At 45.9% G+C, this 18,922-nt stretch overlaps 1 protein-coding gene across 9 annotated transcripts in view; it reads left to right on the top strand.

Moving 5' to 3' along the window:
• LOC124619308 (gastrula zinc finger protein XlCGF17.1-like) overlaps nt 1-18,922 on the top strand; it is a 176,826-nt gene that overhangs the window by 89,291 nt on the left and 68,613 nt on the right. For all 9 annotated transcript variants that reach the window (XM_047145616.1, XM_047145614.1, XM_047145608.1 and 6 more), the window contains one exon: nt 15,534-15,571. In XM_047145616.1, coding sequence (XP_047001572.1) covers nt 15,534-15,571 — 38 coding nt within the window. The remainder of the gene's footprint in view (nt 1-15,533; nt 15,572-18,922) is intronic.

The following is an 18,922-nucleotide window of genomic DNA, read 5'->3' as shown; positions in this document are numbered from 1 at the left end:
TTGTAAATAATTCGCTGCCGGCCGGTGTGGCCAAGCAGTTCTAGGCGCTTCAGTCTGGAACCGCGAGACCGCTACGGTCGCAGGTTCGAATCCTGCCTTGGGCATGGGTGTATGTGATGTCCTTAGGTTAGTTAGGTTTAAGTACTTCTAAGTTCTAGGGGACTGATAACCTCGGGACCGATGACCATGGCAGTCTGGTCCCTTTAATCCCCCAAACCAACCAACCAACTGATAACCTCAGATGTTAAGTCCCATTTGAACCAAATAATTCACTACAGTGCAAAAGGAACAGTGATGTACAATGTACATAATTACAATACCATAAGGAAAAGCGACAGTCATTACTCCACATGTAGATAGTCTTTTGCACAAAAAGGGGTGCACAATACTACAACTGAAAATTCTGATCACTTACCCAGTCTTATAAAATGTCTGACAGATAGCAAAGTAAAATCAGAAAACAAACTGAAAAAGTTTTTCCTTGACAACTTCTCCTATTCCGTAGATGATTTTCTGTTACTGTAGTGTGTAAAAGGTGGTAGGTAGGAGTTACTGACTCACAACTGTATATCTTTTTTTTTTTTTCTTTTTTCTTTTTTTAACGGCTCGTTCCACATCATTACAATCTGTTGGACAACATGATCCATGGAACATGAAACTAACATTTATGATTACCTGATATGTCTCCAGCTCTTTGTGTGCTGCAGGAGAGTACTGTTGACATGACATCCAATCAGCCTCATTTATACTTTTCAACATTAATATTGAGTGCATAGCATTTCTGATGTGCAAATCATCTGGCACAGTTGGCTTGCAGTTTTGCACAGTGAAAATGCATACAATAGAGTTCAGTAGACTTCTCATGACCGCTTCTTACTAGTAGATAACATTTTGGTCATCAGACAATAATCGAACAACATGCTAGTGTCATTCCAGAAGACAATATTTTCAAGTTTCGTTCACTTATTTTGTACCTGAACGTACAGTTGAATCCCTTCAGAGCATTATATCAACTGATCTTTAACTGTTTTCCCGCTGTGGGTCTGGGGTTTAGAATAGGCCCAAGTTATTCCTGCCTGTCGTAAGAGGTGAATAAAGGGAGTTTCACACGTTTCGGCCTTTGTGTGATGGTCCCCGTAGGGGAGCTAATTGGGGAAGGGCGTCGTACATGCCGCATAGTGTCCATCACGTGCTGAGACCTCTCACATCCTTCATCGACGTGGATCTGCACCTCCGCTCATTCTCCAGCTGTGGGGCGGTCACCCTTCTACGAGCGTTTTCCTCCATCCTCTGTGAAATATTGCTTTCTGCACTGTTGACAATAATGGACTTACTAGCTCGTTTGCACCTGATATCCAGCATGGTAGCCAGTCCGTTGTGGTGGAGCTGCCTTGTACCCTGTTGGTTGTAGCCCCCTGACCACACAGGGCTTGCTGTGCTGATGTCTGCACCATTAACTCCCCACATATGCCAAGGAGTAGATGCCAGTCACCCTCGGGACTCCCGGCACTGGCCTTTGCTGCTGCTGGGTGGCGCCCATGGGGAGGGCCCCTGGTCGGAGTGGGTGGCATCAGGGTGGATGACACGCCATGAAGCATAGTACGTCATCTCTCGCTGGTGGTCCAACACCAGCAGTCTCTAAGCAGTCAAGATCTAACTTCAGTGCTAATAAATATGACGCCAAATCGTTCGCCCCCACTCTCCCCCTCCCCCCTCCCTCTCCCAGCCACACCATGGGAGGAATGCCAGGCTAAGGATGGCAGCGAAGCTTATTCACCCCGGTACCTCGTATGTACAAGAGTTGGTGGGGAATCTTTATTGTCAGTGAAACCTCAGTTTTTTGTGGAGCATTTAGAGGACAAGTTGGGGAGTTGGAGGGCTTGTCCAAAATGCGGTCAGGGGCGGTCTTGATCAAAACAACATCCTCTGCCCAGTCACGGGCACTACTTGCCTGTGGCAAGCTGAGGGATGTTTCTGTTTCCATCACGCCCCATAAGAGCTTAAATATGGTCCAGGGTAGCATATTTCACAGCAGCCTTCTTTAGCAGTCTGACAATGAGCTACGCGCCAGTTTAGAGCGTCGATGTGTCCATTTCATCCGGCGCATCCACCGCGGTCCAAGAGATAATCAGGTAGCCAATGTGCCTTCATCTTGGCCTTCAAGGGTGACACATTACCTGAGAAGGTCAGGGTGATGGTCTACCGCTGTGACTTAAAGCCATATATCGCTCCTCCAACGCGGTGCTTTAAGTGCTGGAAGTTTGGCCATGTTGGGATTGTGGACATCCTTCACATTCCAATACTCCCTGTGCCCCGCCTCCCATCTGTGTCAACTGCAGAGAGCACCATTTGCCTTGCTTGCCAGACTGCAGGATTCTCCAGAAAGAAAAAAAAAATGGAATATAAGATAAAAGACCCTGGACGGACTGACATACACCGAGGCTAAGAGAAAATGAGAGGCTACATCCTGTGCATATGACATCAGCCTATGCCACCGCTACACAAAAGGTCTACCATCTTCTGTTACACCGCGTACAGTTGGCTCTCGGAGCCCTCAGACTCCACCTGCCACCTTGATGGTGGGGAGCATTTCCCTCCCTGTTGCTCCTGCACAACCTACTTCAGGAGCAACAAACCCCCCCCCCCCCCCCCAACCATCGGGGTCATCTGTCCCCACTTCTCAGACGGAGAAGAGTAAGTCTTCCTTGGCTCCTCTCACCAGGAAAGGATCCCTGGTTCTTACCAGTGGCAAAGCTGACACCCGCCACTGGCTGAAGCAACCACAGGTAGCTGGTTGTAGGGCTTCACGGTCCTCCTCAGTCCCTGAGGATGAATCGGAGAAGCTCTCCCAGCCGGACAAACCTAAGGAGCAGCGAGAGAAACCTAAAAAGAAAAAGCCCCCAAGAACCAAGACATTGCTGTTGCACCCACACCACCACTACCGACAAACTCTGTGTCTGAGGATTAGGTGGAGATTCTGGCATCCGCTGAGGACCTAGATCTCGCTGGACCCTCAGACACAATGGATGTCGATCGCACAGGTACTCATCTGGTGGCAGCAGGTGACACTAGGGCATAGACTGCCTCATTGAATGTCTCATGCCTTCCCAGTCTCATGATCACGTAATCCTCCAGTGGAATTGCGGCGATTTTTTCCACCACCTGGCTGAGCTACAGTAACTCGTGAGCTTTACATCTGTTTTCTGCATTGCCCTCCAGGTAACCTGGTTCCCAGCAATGCGGACCTCTGCCGTCCGCAGCTATATTGGATATTACAGGAACCATAGTGACTATAATAGAGTGTCAGGTGGAGTTTGTGTCTATGTCCTGAACTTGGTTATAGTGAACCTGGGCCCCCTTCAAACCCCTCTTGAAGCTGTTGCTGTCAGGATAAGGACGACACAGGAACTAACTGCCTGCAATGTATATCTTCCTCCAGATGGTGCAGTACCCCTGAATGTCTTGGCTGCACGAATTGATCAACTTCCTAAACCTTCCCTACTTTTGGGAGATTTTGACGCGCATAATCTGTTATAGGATGGCGGCATGCTTACTGGCCGAGGTAGGAAGGTCGAAAATTTACTGTCACAATCCAGCCTCTGCCTCCTAAATACAGGTGCCCCTACACGTAGCACATGGCACATATTTGACCATTGATCTCTCGGTTGGCAGTCCTGGCCTTTTCCCATCTATCCACTGGAGAGCATATGACGACCTGTATTGTAGTGAGCAATTCCCTATCTTCCTGTCACTCCCCCGAGGTCATACCCATGGACGCCCTCCCCAATGGGCTTTAAACAAGGCAGCCTGGGAAGCCTTCACCTCTGCTGTCACCACTGAATCTCCCCCACATGGTGCCATTGATGTTGTCATTGAGCAGGTCACTACAATGATTGTTTTTGTGGCGGAAAACACAATCCCTCGTTCTTAAGTGTACCCCCAGCAAAACACAGTCCCTTGGAGGTAGCCGGAAGTCGCTGAGGCAATTAAAGAGCGTCGGCGAGCTCTACAGCAACATAAGCAGCACCCTTCTCTAGAGCACCTAATAGCCTTTAAGTGGATCTGTGCCTGTGTACGCCAGCTTATAAAATGACGGAAACATGAGTGTTGGGAGAGGTACGTGTCGACCATTGGGCGCCATACATCATCTTCCCACGTCTGGACAAAGATCAGACGTCTTTTTGGGTACCCGCCACTAACTCCAATTGTGTGTTACCTACCGAAAGAAAACGTGATTGCTGAGCATTTTGCTGAGCACCCTCAAACCGTGGATGGAAATAAAAGCCCTTTCTTATTCTCTACATGCCACAGTGAACCTTATAACGCCCCATTTACAGAGTGGGAGCTCCTCAGTGCCCTTGCACATTGCCCCGACACAGCTCCGGGGCCGGATCTGATTCACAGTCAGATGATCAAACATCTCTCATCTGACTGCAAGCGACATCTCCTTGTCATCTTCCATCGGATCTGGTGCGATGGCATCTTTCCATCGCAATGGCGGGAGAGCACCATCATTCCAGTGCTCAAACCCAGTCAAAACCCGCTTGATGTGGATAGCTACCGGCCCATCAGCCTTGCCAACTTTCTTTGTAAGCTGCTGGAATGTATTGTGTGTCAGCAGTTGGGTTGGGTCCTGGAGCCACATGGCCTACTGCCTCCATGTCAGAGCGTCTTCTACTAGGGTCGCTCTACCACTGATAATCTTGTGTCCCTCGAGTTCGCCATCCGAACTGCCTTTTCCAGACACCAACATCTTGTTGCCGTATTTTTGACTTTCATAAAGCATATGACATGACCTGGAGACATCATATCCTTGCCACACTGTATGAGTGGAATCTTCGAGGCTCGCTTGTGATTTTTATCCAAAACTTCCTGTCCCTCTGTACTTTCCGTGTCCAAGTTGGTGCCTGCCCCCCGTGTTCGGGAGAATGGCGTTCTGCAGATCTCCGTATTGAGTCTCTCTCTATTTTTAGTGGCTATAAATGATCTAGCAGTGGCTGTAGGACCGTCGGTCTCACCTTCTCTGTGTGTGGATGACTTCTGCATTTCGTACTGCTCCTCCAGTACTGGTGTTGCTGAGCGGCACCTACAGGGAGCCATACACAAGGCGCAGTCATGGGCTCTAGCCCATGGCTTACAGTTTTCAGCTGCGAAGTCGTGTGTCATACATTTCTGACGGCGTTGCACTGTACATCCAGAACCAGAACCTTACCTTAACGATGAGCCACTCACCATAGTGGAGGCATATCAATTCTTAGGACTGGTTTTCGGCACCTTATTGACTTGGCTACCCCACCCTGTCAGCTTAAATGGAACTGCTGGCAGCACCTCAATGCCCTCCGCTGCCTGAGCAACAGCAACAGGATTGCGGTTCGCTTATGGTCCCTTCTGTCTGAACTGGAGCCCTTCCTGTTACCACCTCTCCTCAAGGTCCATTCACATACACCTCCATGGTGACACGTAGGGTGCAGATTCTTCTGGACCTTTTGTGTGGCCCTAAGGGTTTCATTAACCCTGTGGCTCTCCGCTATCACTTCCTCTCGATTCTCAACGTGTACTGGGGCCATGAAGTGGTTTACATCGATGGCTCAATGGCTGGTGGTCACATAGACTTTTCTTATGTTCATTGAGGATGTATTGAACAGCACTCCCTGTTAGATGGCTGCAGTGTTTTCACTGCAGGGCTGGCAGCCATATCTCATGCTCTTGAGCACATCCACTCGCTTATGGTCCCTTCTGTCTGAACTGGAGTCCTTCCTGTTACCACCTCTCCTCAAGGTCCATTCACATACACCTCCATGGTGACACGTAGGGTGCAGATTCTTCTGGACCTTTTGTGTGGCCGTAAGGGTTCCATTAACCCTGTGGCTCTCCGCTATCACTTCCTCTCGATTCTCAACATGTACTGGGGCCATGAAGTGGTTTACAACGATGGCTCAATGGCTGATGGTCACATAGACTTTGGAGTCATTTCTTCTGTGTACTGACTCATTGAGAAGCCTACAAGCTATTGACCAGTGCTACCCTCACCATCCTATGGTAGATTCCATTCAGGAGTCCATCTATGCCCTGGAATGGCCCCGTCGTTCAGTGGTGTTTGTGTGGATCCTAGGACAAGTTAGAATCCCAGGCAATTAATTTGCCAACACGCTGGCCAAACAGGCTATTCGGAAACTGCTTCTGGAGATGGGCATCTCGGAAACTGATCTGCGTTCTGTCTTATGCCACAGGGTTTTTTGGCTTTGGGAGACGGAATGGCAGACTAGTATGCACAACAAACTGCATGTCATTAAGGAGACTACGAATGTGTCGAAGTCTTGCATGTGGTCCTCTTGCGTGGAATCAGTTTTCCCCTGCCGGCTCCGCATTGGCCACACATGGCTAACGCATGGTTACCTCCTCCGTTGCAAGGACCCACCTTGGTGTCACTGTGGCTCACAAATGACAGTCATCCACCTCTTGCCAGACTGCCAACTTTTAGCCGCTCTGCAGTGGACTTTTAACTTTCCCAGCACCCTACTCTCAGTATTGGGTGACAATGCCTCAACAGCAGCTTTCATTTTACATTTTATTTGTGAGGGTGGGTTTTATGATTTGATCTGTGTTTTAGCGCATGTCCTTTGTCCCTCTGTGTCCTCCACCCCAGTGCTTTTAGGGTGGAGGTTTTCATGTGTTGCAGAATGGCTGGCTTCTCCTTATTATTCTCATGGTCAGCCAGCCATGGTAATCTGCTCTGTTGTTTTGATCTCTTCTACATGTTTCTTGCGTCTCTCTGTGGTTTTCTTGTCTGATTTGGTCCAGTTTAGTGTTTACTGACCTTCTGTCATTTTTGGGGTTTTCTCCTTTCTTGCCGCTATGTTTTGTATGTTTCGATTATTTTACTCTCACCCTTGATTGGAATGAGGAACCGATGACCTAGCAGTTTGGTCCCCCCTCCCGCTCTTTTAAACCAACCAATCTTATCTGTTTCCCCGCAGAGGGCTCACAACTCTTTTGTGAGTACATACTTGGCTACCACAGTACCATGGGGCCAAGCCTTTGCAGCACTGCTTCCCTTTCTGTGTTCCAATCCTATACTACCACTATCTCTCAACCCCCCCCCCTCCCTCTCACTATCCCCCCCCCCCCCTTCCCCTCTGGTTTCCATCGAATGGTTTTCCTGGTGTAAACCCCGCTTGGACCTGGTACATGATTTTGGACTCTAGTTTTCCATTTCACTTCCAACGTTCTCTACTTCTTTTCATTAATAAATACATGTTTCCAATTGTTGGGTTTCACCTGCCAACATTTTTCAAAATTTTTCAGAACTATGGATCATGCAGGGGTCGCCCAGTGTGGTGTGTGTTCCACCTTTTTGCATTTCCATCTTAGCACCCTTCCTTCTCAATAAGGTAGTACACCAAAACCCAGCATGGTAGCCATCTCAATGTGGAGGGAACTTGTCAGGTACTTGCACGGTAGTAGCCCCTGACCACGCAGGGATCACATGGTTGGTCCCCAAGCTAAAACCTACCCATTTATGCCAAGAAGTACATGCCCATCATGACTGGAGAACAAGGGCCCGGAATAGTGGATTACCAGCCAGGTATCTGTTGCTGAGGCTAGGTGGCACCCATGGGGAAAGCCTTGTTTGTAGAGGGTGGCACCATGGAGGATGATTTGAATATGAAGCAGATAAAGTTTTCTCCCAATGTCTTCAGAAGGAAAGAATTCATTCAACATAGAGAGATACAACACCAAAATGTTTCCTTCCCTGGTTACGCTGTTGGAGGAACCTTGGGCAAACAACAAGCAGAGAAATGCTCCCTGCCTGCCCCCCCCCCCCCCCCCCCCCACACCACCTCATTACCTGGTTTGTACAAGGACAGAGGGTGATTATTTTTTTGGCCATAAAGCCTACATTCTTTGTGGAGACCATACAGGACAGGTTTCGGGAGTTGCAGCTATCTTCAAAATGAAGAGTGGACTAATTTTGATTAAAACAGCATCCCCTGCCAGTCATGGGTGTTGCTTGCTTGTGACAAGCTGGGTAATGTTACAAAGACTAGCACACTCCATAATAGTCTCAACATGATTCAAGGCATCATTTTCCATTGTGACCGCCTCTTGCAGTCTGGTTATGAGCTAAGCACCAACTTGGAGTGACTGTGTGTACACTTTGTCATGTCCGTAGTGAGCCAAAGGACTTTCATCTTGGTCTTTGAGGGCAATTCATTGCCTGAAAGGTCAGGGTGATGGTATACCTATGTGATGTGATACCGTACATTCCCCCCATATGCAGAACTATGAAATTCTGGCACGTCTTCATGTTGTGATGCCAGCCCCGTCTGTACAGATAGTGGATGATTGTTGCATCTCAATATTCCTTGTGCCGCACTGCCCCCCCCCCCCCCTCCTCCCCAACCCCACACTGTCTGCATCAACTATGGGGAGCACCATTCTCTCTACTTACCAGACTGCACTGTCTTTCAGAGAGAGGAAGAAAAACATAGGTACCAAGAGGTCAGGAAAAAGTATGAGCGTCTATATCCTGCATGCATGATAGTGTTGTACACAACAACTATGGCGATTGTCCCCCCTCTGCTGACAGTAATCTCCTCCATTTTGCATCCTACAGGCAGCCCTCAGGGCTGCATGACCATGGCTGCTCCCCTGATGGTTGGGGGCTCTCCCCCCCACCCACTTTGGGAGCAATGGCTCCTCACACACAGGGATGCTGATCCTCATGCCCCAGACAGACACACACCACCCTTGTATGACTTCTCATGCCAGAAAAGGATCCCTCAGGACACTCCCCTGCAAGGTTCCCGCCTGTCTACAACTTCTACAACTGGATACCAGCCAGTGGCTGACATAGCCATAGACTGCTGGTCATAGGGATGACGATCTTCTTCGGTCCTCGAAACTAATTCAGGGAAGCTCTTCCTCGAGATCACACCACACAGAATGTCTCAGAACCTGTGTGTCTTCATACCATAGCCTCTCAACCAGTGGCAGTAGGTAACCCTGGGATATAACCTGCATCTTTGGACCCTTCACATCCACGCAGTATACCAACAGCACGCTTCTCTAGAGGAATTGTAGTGCTTTTTTATTTTCCATCTGGCTGAGCTACATCATCTCTTAAGCTCCTCCCCTGCTTTCTGCATTGTCCTTCAGGAAACTTGGTTTTCAGCAACATGGACCCCCGCCATTTGTGGCTACCATGGATATTTTAAGAATTGCATGATTATGATAGGGTGTCAAGTGGAGTTTGCACAAACGTTCTGAACTCTGTATATAGCAAACTTGGGCCTATTGATACAATTTTGGAGTCTGTGGCTGTTCAGGTAAGGGCATTTCAGGATTTTAACGTCTGTAATGTTTGTCTCCCATCCAGTGGCGGAGTGCCTCGGAATGTATTGTCTGCATTGGTTTCTCAACTCCCCTCGCCTTTTGTAATCTTGGGCGACTTCAGTGCCCGTAACCCTTTGGGGCGGAACCACAATCACAGACTGTGGTAAAGGCATGGAAAACTTACTGACAGATCTCGACCTCTGGTCTCTTGAATACTGGTGCCTCCACACACTTCATTGTGGCACATGGGACTTACTTGGCCATTGATCTTTCCATTTGTGGCCATGATCTTCTCCTGTCCATCCACTGGAGGGTCCATGATGATGTGTGTGGTATCGACCACTTCCCAGCCTTCCTGTTCCTGCCCATGTAGATGGGCTCTCCACAATTCCGACTGGGGTGCTTTCACCTCCACTGTCACTCTGAGCTCCCCACTAAATGGAGTCATTGGCGATTATTCGTGATCCCCTCTTGGTGGAGTGGAAATTGCCGAGACCATTAAAGATCCTAGGAGAGTCTCCAACTCCATAAGTGGCATTCATGAATGGTGCACCTCATTGTCTTTGAATGCCTCCATCATTAATAAAACAACAGAAGCAAGAATGCTGTGAACGGTTCATTTCAACCATTGGACTATTTATGCCTTCTTTGGAAGTTTGGGCGAAGATCAGATGCCTTTGTGGATACCAGTCATCTACATGTGTGCTTGGTATTTTCTTGAATGGTGCTATTTTCAATGGCCCAGCCGCCATAGCTAAACATTTTGCTCTGCATTGTGTTCGAGCCTATGCATCTGAGAACTATCAAAGGCAGGAGAGCATCATTATCTTGGTACTGAAATGTGGTAAACATCCTTGTAGATGGACAGCTATCATCCAATTAGTCTCACCAAGGCTCTCTCTAAGTTGCTTGAATGCATGGTGAGCCGGAAACTGTGTTGGCTGCTTGAATGTCGGGGCCTTCTAGCTCTGTCCCAGGACGGTTTTTGCCAAGGCCATTCCACTGCTGATAATTTGGTTTTCCTGGAGTCTGCCATCTTGGATAACTTTTGACCGACATCAACACCATATTGCTTCCTTATGCAACATACAAAAGGCTTATGACATCACATAATGATACCATGTCCCCACTACCTTACATCTCATTTCCAATTTTTGTCCAGAACTTCTTGTCGCACCATAGTTTCCAGGTTTGAGTTGGTGCTTTACATGTTACCCCCCACACCCAAGAGAATGGTTCCCCACAAGGGTCTGTATTGAGTGTCCCACTCTTTTTAGTGGCCATCAATGGCCTAGCAGCAGCTGTGGTGTCTTCAGTATCACCCTCCTTGTATGCTAATGATTTTTGCTTTTACAATTGCTCCTCTAAAGTGGATGTTGCTGAAAACAGACAGCAGGGTGCCATTTGAAAGTCACAGTTATGGGCCATCATTCACAGCTTTCAGTTTTTCACCACCAAGATTCGTGTTGTGCACATCTGTCGTCATCATATTCATTCACAACCAGAACTTTACCTCGACGACCAATTACTCACCATGGTGGAGACTTACCACATTTTGGGACTGGTCTTCTATGCCAGCTTAAGTAAAGATGCTGGCTACACCCTAATATACTTCACTGCCTCACTAACACCAACTGGGGTACAGACGTCTGCAGCTGTACAAAGCTCTGATCCAGCCCAGTCATCATTATGGGAGTCTGACATATGGTTCGGCATCACCCTTAGAATTGTAGTCACTGTACCAGATACTCTACTGTCGGGTCTGAATTGCAATAGGAGCCCTTCAAACTAGCCGTGTGAATAGCCTACTTGCGGAGGCTGGGGTCCCTCCACGACAGATCAGGCACCAACAGCAGCCACTCAGTTATGCTATACACATTTGCAGATACCCTAAGCACCCTACCACATCCTTTTTCCTAGTAGGGAGTTCCACCTCCCACAACGGAGACCCAGTTTGCAGTTCAACTACAGTGTCTCTGCTCTGAATTCCAACTTCCCCACTGTCTCCCTCTGTCGGGGAGCATGGCGTGTACCCTGATCTCGGATCTATCTCGATTTATCCTTTGGACTGAAAGATTCAGTTTACACCATGGTGTTTCACCACCTGTTCCTGGCTGTCCTCAATGAATTTCCAGGTTTGGAAGTGGTATACACTGTGATAGCTCAGTGATGGATGGATGAACTGGTTTTGCACACAAGCATGCAAGGTGCAGTGAACTACACTCCTTACTTAATGGCTGCAGTGGCTTTACTACTGGATTGGTGGTCATCAAATGAGCCCTTAGTCATGCTTGTTCTGCACTAGCAAGATGCTTCTAATCTGCAGTGACTCTGATCAGCCTTCAAGCTATAGACCAGTGCTACCTTAATCAACTATTAGTTACAAGCATCCAGCAGCTTATTTCAGACCTCCATCAAGCTGGACGGTTGGTTGCCTTTGTTTGGACCCCTGGACATGTTGGGATTTCAGGAAATGAAGGTACCAACCTCTCGGCAAAGTTGGCTACCAGGATGCTGATTTTGGAAATGGGGTGTCTCAGAACTGGACCTTTGGTCAGCTGTATGCCATCAATTGTTAAATGTCTGGAACTCGGAATGGTTCACCCTGGACTTCCTAAACAGAGGGTAATAAAGCAGACCATGATAGCATGGCAGCCTTCCCATCGCACTTCTTGAGGGAATCCTCTGTCCTTCGTCAACTAAGCTTTGGTCACACTTTCGTAACCCACAGCCACATTGTCCAAGGTGAGGACCCACCTTATCGCTGATGTGGTGTCTGCCTGACAGTGACACCCACATCCTGCTAGACTACCCAAATTTGGCTGCTTTGTGGTGATCTCTTAATCTTTGGGACACACTGCCTCTGGTGCTAGCGGCTAATCGGGATTTTCATTTCACGCATGAAGGTTATTTCTGCTTATCTCTGGTGAGGTGGAGCACTTTGGCCTCATTGATTGCCGGTGGGTTGGAGGGATGCCCTTCACCTGCTCTGGCCCATGGGTCCCATGGCAGCCCTTACTCCTACCCTTTTCACCTTTTTATTTTCCTTGATCTTGTATGTTCGCCATTTTTAATATTATATCTTTCCTAAAATTTCACCATCTTTTTTGTTGTGCTCAGACATGAGGGTAGGTCTCTCTCCACATACCACGCTCTGGGCACCTCTTAAATGCATTTTGCACAGAGCGGCTCGCCCACCTTGCCCCTTTTCCTTGATTTTATCTCTATCTTATTGTACTTTGTTTAAAATTGGGATGCCCAGATTTGCCTTTTTGTCACCCTCTTGTGAGGATTATTCCTAGTTTGATACATATAGGATGAAGGGTTTGATGACCTCTCAGTTTGGGCTCTTTAACTCTAACAACCAACCAATCAACTCTAAGTGTTAAATTTTGTTGATAAAATTCCCAATTTGATTATGACAGTGAATTACTCAGAAACATGATTCAAAGTAATAAATTTGCAACAGCTTTAATAATAATAATGTCTTTCAAATGTCAGATTCTTCAGTCTACCTCCATGTTACCACAATCGCTGTCCACTGTATCAAGCTTTCAGCTGATGGCTGTGGTGCTTAATTTGCCTTTGACAGTGGTTCCCACTAACATGAGTGAAATATTATGCAGTAGGAAGCACATGTCAACCTAAAAACTGAGTGTAAGTATTGGTTGAATCACAATTTATTTGATAGCAAAAGACCTATATAGTTTGATTAGATACCCGTTCAGGGAGCTGTTGTTGCTACACTTGATTGTGACAGTTTGGTGCTTAGTTTGGTATGTCATCAAAGCGTTGGACATGCCAGAGTTGCTGAAGCATAAACAAGTGCCTCCTCTGCATTCTGAGGAATTTGTGGTTTCTAGTCTATAAAATCTGGCCTGATGCCCCCACTGATGCCGTAGCAGGAGGTTTCGAACTGTCTACATCTACATCCATACTCCGCAAGCCACCTGATGATGTCAATGCAGACACCTCTCTTACCTCTATACACTACTGTTTGGAGAAAGTGGAACACCATGACCAAGAGATGTGATCATGATGAAATTTGTTCGACCGATGTGGCACATGACACTACACAAATGACAGACCTGTACATGCACTATGACTGTGGAAATTCAGTATGGAGTAGTGCCATCATGTGTTGCAATCAGAGCCACTAGACATCATCACATGGAATCAAAGAGCACCTGAATATGCTGCTGTGGAATACTCCGTCATGCGGTTTATAGGTGTGTCCACAGAGCTTCAACTGTGGCCACAGGAGGCACTGAACGAATGTGTTGTCAACTGACTGTATCCCAGAAATGTCAGGTGAACTGGCAGGCTAGTGAAGCACTGGTACATATTATTTTTCAAAAAAGGTTTGCACATTCCTCGCCACATGGGGCCAGGCATTGTTCTACTGAAATATGGTGTGTGGAATCGATTTCAGGAGGGGCAGTGCCACAGTATTCACAAAACATTGATTGCCTACTGTCAGGGGAGGCTACAATATATACAAAACTGCACACGGTAAGGGCAGTGCCAGCCTAGACGGAATGCTCCACACAGTCAATTTTTCTGTAGGTGTTCATTACAAACAACAGTACAACCCCCTGTCATAGTGATGTATGCAGAAGATAGGCAAGGTAACACCTGGTATTGCACCACAAAAATGGCATGAGTGACTCTTCACAGTTAAGTGCAGCATTCGTCTGATACGGGATGATCATTGCAAAAAAATATGGAAGCGTGCAGGTACCAGTGCTAATGTCTGCCCCCGGTAGCTGAGTGGTCAGTGCGACAGAATGCCAATCCTAAGGGCCTGGGTTCGATTCCCGGTTGGGTCGGAGATTTTCTCCACTCAAGGGCTGGGTGTTGTGTTGTCCTAATCATCATCATTTCATCCCCATTGACGCACAAGTCGCCCAAGTGGCGTCAAATCAAAAGACTTCACCCGGTGAACGGTCTACCCGACAGGAGGCCTTAGTCACATGACATTTACTAGTGCTCATGTGAATCACAGTCCCACAGGATCAGTAGGCAGGTGGGATCAGCTGTGTATTGTACCAGTATAGCATATGGCTGTCAGGTGCATCTCAGCCGTATCGAGGGTAATTAGAGGGCCGTGCAGTGACAGAACACGATCCTCCAACCCACTGTTCTGCACTACATTCGACATTTGTGATGTGTTTGTCTTTTGAGAGAATAAAGCATGATTGGATTGTGCCCACCTCGTGAATACGGTCCTCTGGCAGGCAGGAATCCGCTAAATGGAATGGCCGGCAGGACCTTCTGACATGAATCAGTTTGAGCGTACATGGGAGCAGTTGACACTTGCTGTGGGTCACCACTCTCACACTGGATATTCTCAGGATGACCACCAGTGAAGTAAGTTTCCAGTTCGAGTAATAGTGTTGCGATATCCTTATGGGCAGAGAATGCTGTGAAGCATGTTAGCATGTTAGAAATGCGTGGCTGGAGCAGTGCTGTACAGAATGTTCCCCAGCAGCAGATTTTGGCATAACAGGTGTGCAAAGTTGTGCACTTTTAAGCAGATTGCCTTCATTTTGGTTACTGGTGTGTTTTATTTCACAGTAAAATTATTGTCTAGTTTCATAATCTTTGTTCTTTCACTCTTTGCTCCCCTGGAACCCAAACACATGCAGGTGGTGCAAAACATTTTAGAAAGGAGAGCTGCAGCCTGTGTTGGTACATGGTGCCAGATACATCAGCCAGAATCAAAATGTTTGAAAAAAAATTCACATGACCAATTTTCTTTTCTGTAGAAAAGAGCTATTTTAGTGTTCTGTTGAAGTTAGAGAAGATTGATATTTCCCATGCAGTTACCATAACATCTTGTACAGTAGAGCTTTGTACTGTTTGTTGAACACTGCCACACACACTGACTCTGGGATGCCAAAAGTTACAAATTTACTTTCAATGTCAAATCATGGCTTAGTGTTTTCTGCTTGAAACCTTCCTGAAGAGCTAACAGATATTCTGCATGTTGTTATTGATGTCAACAGAGGGTGATATCTTATTGATTTCATAACTTGTGCTTCAACAGTGTGTGTAATATTGAAATATTATATATTATTCCCTGGAAATGTAATGACTTGGAACTATCTGTATATATTTGCAATTTAATCACCAAACAAAAATATTGTTTGGTGATAATATGAGTTGTTACCTGATTTTATTCTTAATTTTTACAGGTACATCATTCCGAGGACAGAGATTCAGTTCATGAAAGGTATTCTTTTCATTTTAGTATCATTTTTTAGAATTAGTGTTCACAATGAAAAAATAATTGTGAAACATTCTGTTTGCTGTTGTCAATGTAATTTCAGTGTGATTCCACCTGCTCACAGTTTTATATCTATTTTCAAACCTCAACCTACTATGCAGTCATAAAAAAGAAATAATTTGTGTGCCCAAGGTTGTAAATGCAAGTTTAACACCTGCTACTAATAAGGTTGCCACTTCAGGGATGTTCCCCTACCTAACCTGTTAAAATAATTACAGAATTGCAAAATAAGGCTACCGTGGTAGAGGTAATGGTGGATATTGGCATTGCCTCAGGCCAGTGGGTAAACATGTGCACCATGGCAAGGGGTTAGCGGCAGCCATCATAGGGCCGACAATGTCCACTTAAACATGTGTGAAGCAATGCCGAATGTATGGAAAGAAGGCGATGGGGGCATGTGCACAGTGGCTGCCCTCAGCACTCTGGCAAGCAATACATTGAAGGCGTAGTCCGGAAGCGCCATGCGATGAAGGTGGGCAAGTTCTGTGCCATTCTCCTGGGTGATGTTAAGTGCCGTGTAGTCCAATGATGAAGCGACTATATAAGCACTAACACAGGGATGTGGGCTGCGGATAGGTGGCGGTTGGGGGGGAAGGTGGGTCAACCATGAGGCGTGCAGAGAGAGTCCATGCAGCTGTGATAAACACGGTGTCCAGGTGGTGCAAGTGGTCAAAGCACCTGCCTAATAAGCAGGAGATCCCGGGTTCTAATCCTGGTTTTCACTAGTCGCTGCCGATGCCACACGAAGTCCTGATGCAGCTGGTGTCAATGATCCCTCCCCTTTGCTTCCTTTCTGTCCCCTCGTCCTTCAATTTAAATCACTTGTTGTTTAATTAGCATCAGTAATAGTGATTTTTGAATGCAGATCAATTGACACACAGCTGATAATTTTACAATTAAAAAATATGTTCCTATTAAACATCACTTTTTACATAACAGCACAAAATGGAGTTTATATAAAAGAATTATTCCATGCCACATCGAAAATCCCTTCCCCATTTACCGAGCGAGGTGGCGCAGTGGTTAGACACTGGACTCGCATTCGGGAGGACGACGGTTCAATCCCGCGTCTGGCCATCCTGATTTAGGTTTTCCGTGATTTCCCTAAATTGCTCCAGGCAAATGCCGGGATGGTTCCTTTCAAAGGGCACAGCCGACGTCCTTCCCCGTCCTTCCCTAATCTGATGAGACCGATGACCTCGCTGTCTGGTCTCCTTCCCCAAACCAACCAACCAACCAACCTTCGCCATTTAATGCCAGTTTCCTTGAATAAGACAAGTTAATAAATCATGTTGAAAATTTTGTAATAAAGGATTGAAAGACTATAATTACTGACTAGCACATAATAATAGTTTAATGAACAGAAAACAGAACTTTTTATTCCATATTATTGTCCAGAAATTTTGCTACTTAATTCCAGACAGTTTCATGTGAAAAAGTTTTTGACCATGTGGGGGGAGGTGGTACTAGGTGTATCAGAAGACTGTCGTGGAATTCTAATTTTTTTTATCTTGCTGTTTTTTAAAATATTACATTTCCTCCATAAAAATTGTTGAACCAAATATGTTTGTTATTTCAGAAGATCATTGGAAAACATTTATTGACTTGAAAGCAAGCTATACTTCCAACCTTTAAAGCTGATCATTCCATTCCTGGACTGCTACCTAATTACACCAGATTCTCTCCGATACTGAATAGTATTTTTTTCATCTCGTGACATAGTCTTGATAATCATCTAATTAAAGTACAGGAGACGTGAAAAATGGTATTGTGCAATAATTCACTTTTATAAAATTGTAGGTAATGAGGCAGTGGAACAGTATTCTAACGTTAAGAATTTTTTCCTGACAGTGAACCGGTGTGTTTACATAATAATGTTAATAATGAATGACATCCTGCTTAAATTACCAATTTGTTATTTATGAACTCTTCCACTGAGTAGTAACATTTCTGTTCAGACTGTTGCGTAGCAACCTGCTTTGCTTATACAGACAATGGTGAGTATTCTTGATAGCTCAGATTGTTGTAGAGAATTAATGTGACAAGTTTAGCAGTGACATTTAGTACAAGAAATCAGTTGAAGAAGATTTTCTGTCTATAATTCCATACCTTATCATCAATTCAAAATAACTGTAGTACACAAATTCCCACATGTCCATGTCAGTGGCACTGGTTCCCCAAGTTACTCGATAGGTGCCCGGTATACGTGTTCAAGTTAGAATTCTTATGAGAGTATTGTGAAAGAACTTAAGTCACAGACAGGCACAATAAAAAGACTGCTATACGTTTCAACTTTCAGTCAAAAGGCCTTAATCTAGAGTAAAAAACACACACACACACAAACACACGCACGCACGCACGAACACTGTCTATGGCCACCGAGGCCAGATTTCGATTGACTGCACCTGATGGGAGAAGCAATCAGTGAATGGTGGAGGTATGGAGGAGGCTGGGTTGAGAGGGGGAGGGATAGCAGGTTAGGGGTGGGAAGGGGGAGTGTAGTGCTCCTTTTGTGAGTGCATGCACGAATGTGCTAGAGACATAATATTGTCCTTACTCAATTGTGAATTTTCCATTGTTTAGTTTAAATTCTTATCTAGATTTAGTCCTGAAAATCTGGTAGGATTCAGTTCTGTTATTTTTATGGCATACCTTTAACCTAACATTTTTGATTGTTGTGTCTCAAATTGTGCCATATGTGTTTTTGAGATCTTCAGTACCAATCTGTTTCTAAGTTGTTCAGCATATTAATTAATTACGAAGTGAACAATGTTCAAAAGACAGATTGCTACTTACTGTAAAGAGACACGTCAAGTTGCAGACAGGCACATTTAAGACACTTGCATGCAGCTTTTGGCCACAGCCTTCCTCAGTGACACACGCCAGTCACACACACGAGCAAGCACACTTTACATACACACGCCTGCCAACTCCAGCACTTCGGGCCGGAATGCCTACCTGGAGTTTCCATTGTTTACTTATGAAATCAAAGATATTTTCAGCTTCACTATTTTCAGTTAAAATCTGCAGACAGAACTAAAGGTAATTTGGCATAGCTGGGCAAATCATTAACATCTGTATTACTAAACCACTGTCCCAGTACCTGCTACCAGTTGTACGTTGCCCATCGGAAATTTTATGTTCTATATTTTGCTTAGTTATTGACTGAATTGAAAATGCGACCACTATCTGTTCATTCAGAGGTACACAGTAAGACAATTGTTGCAGTTAGAAACTTTGTGTTTGTCTTGAGGCAGTGTAACTGACTGTTCAAATGGCTGGACTATATTCATCCCA

This window comes from Schistocerca americana, chromosome 6 (genome assembly GCF_021461395.2).
Source record: "Schistocerca americana isolate TAMUIC-IGC-003095 chromosome 6, iqSchAmer2.1, whole genome shotgun sequence".
Classification (NCBI taxonomy): Eukaryota; Metazoa; Arthropoda; class Insecta; order Orthoptera; family Acrididae; genus Schistocerca; species Schistocerca americana.
Note: the sequence above shows the minus strand (reverse complement) of the source record. Positions and strands in the feature narration are given on the sequence as shown.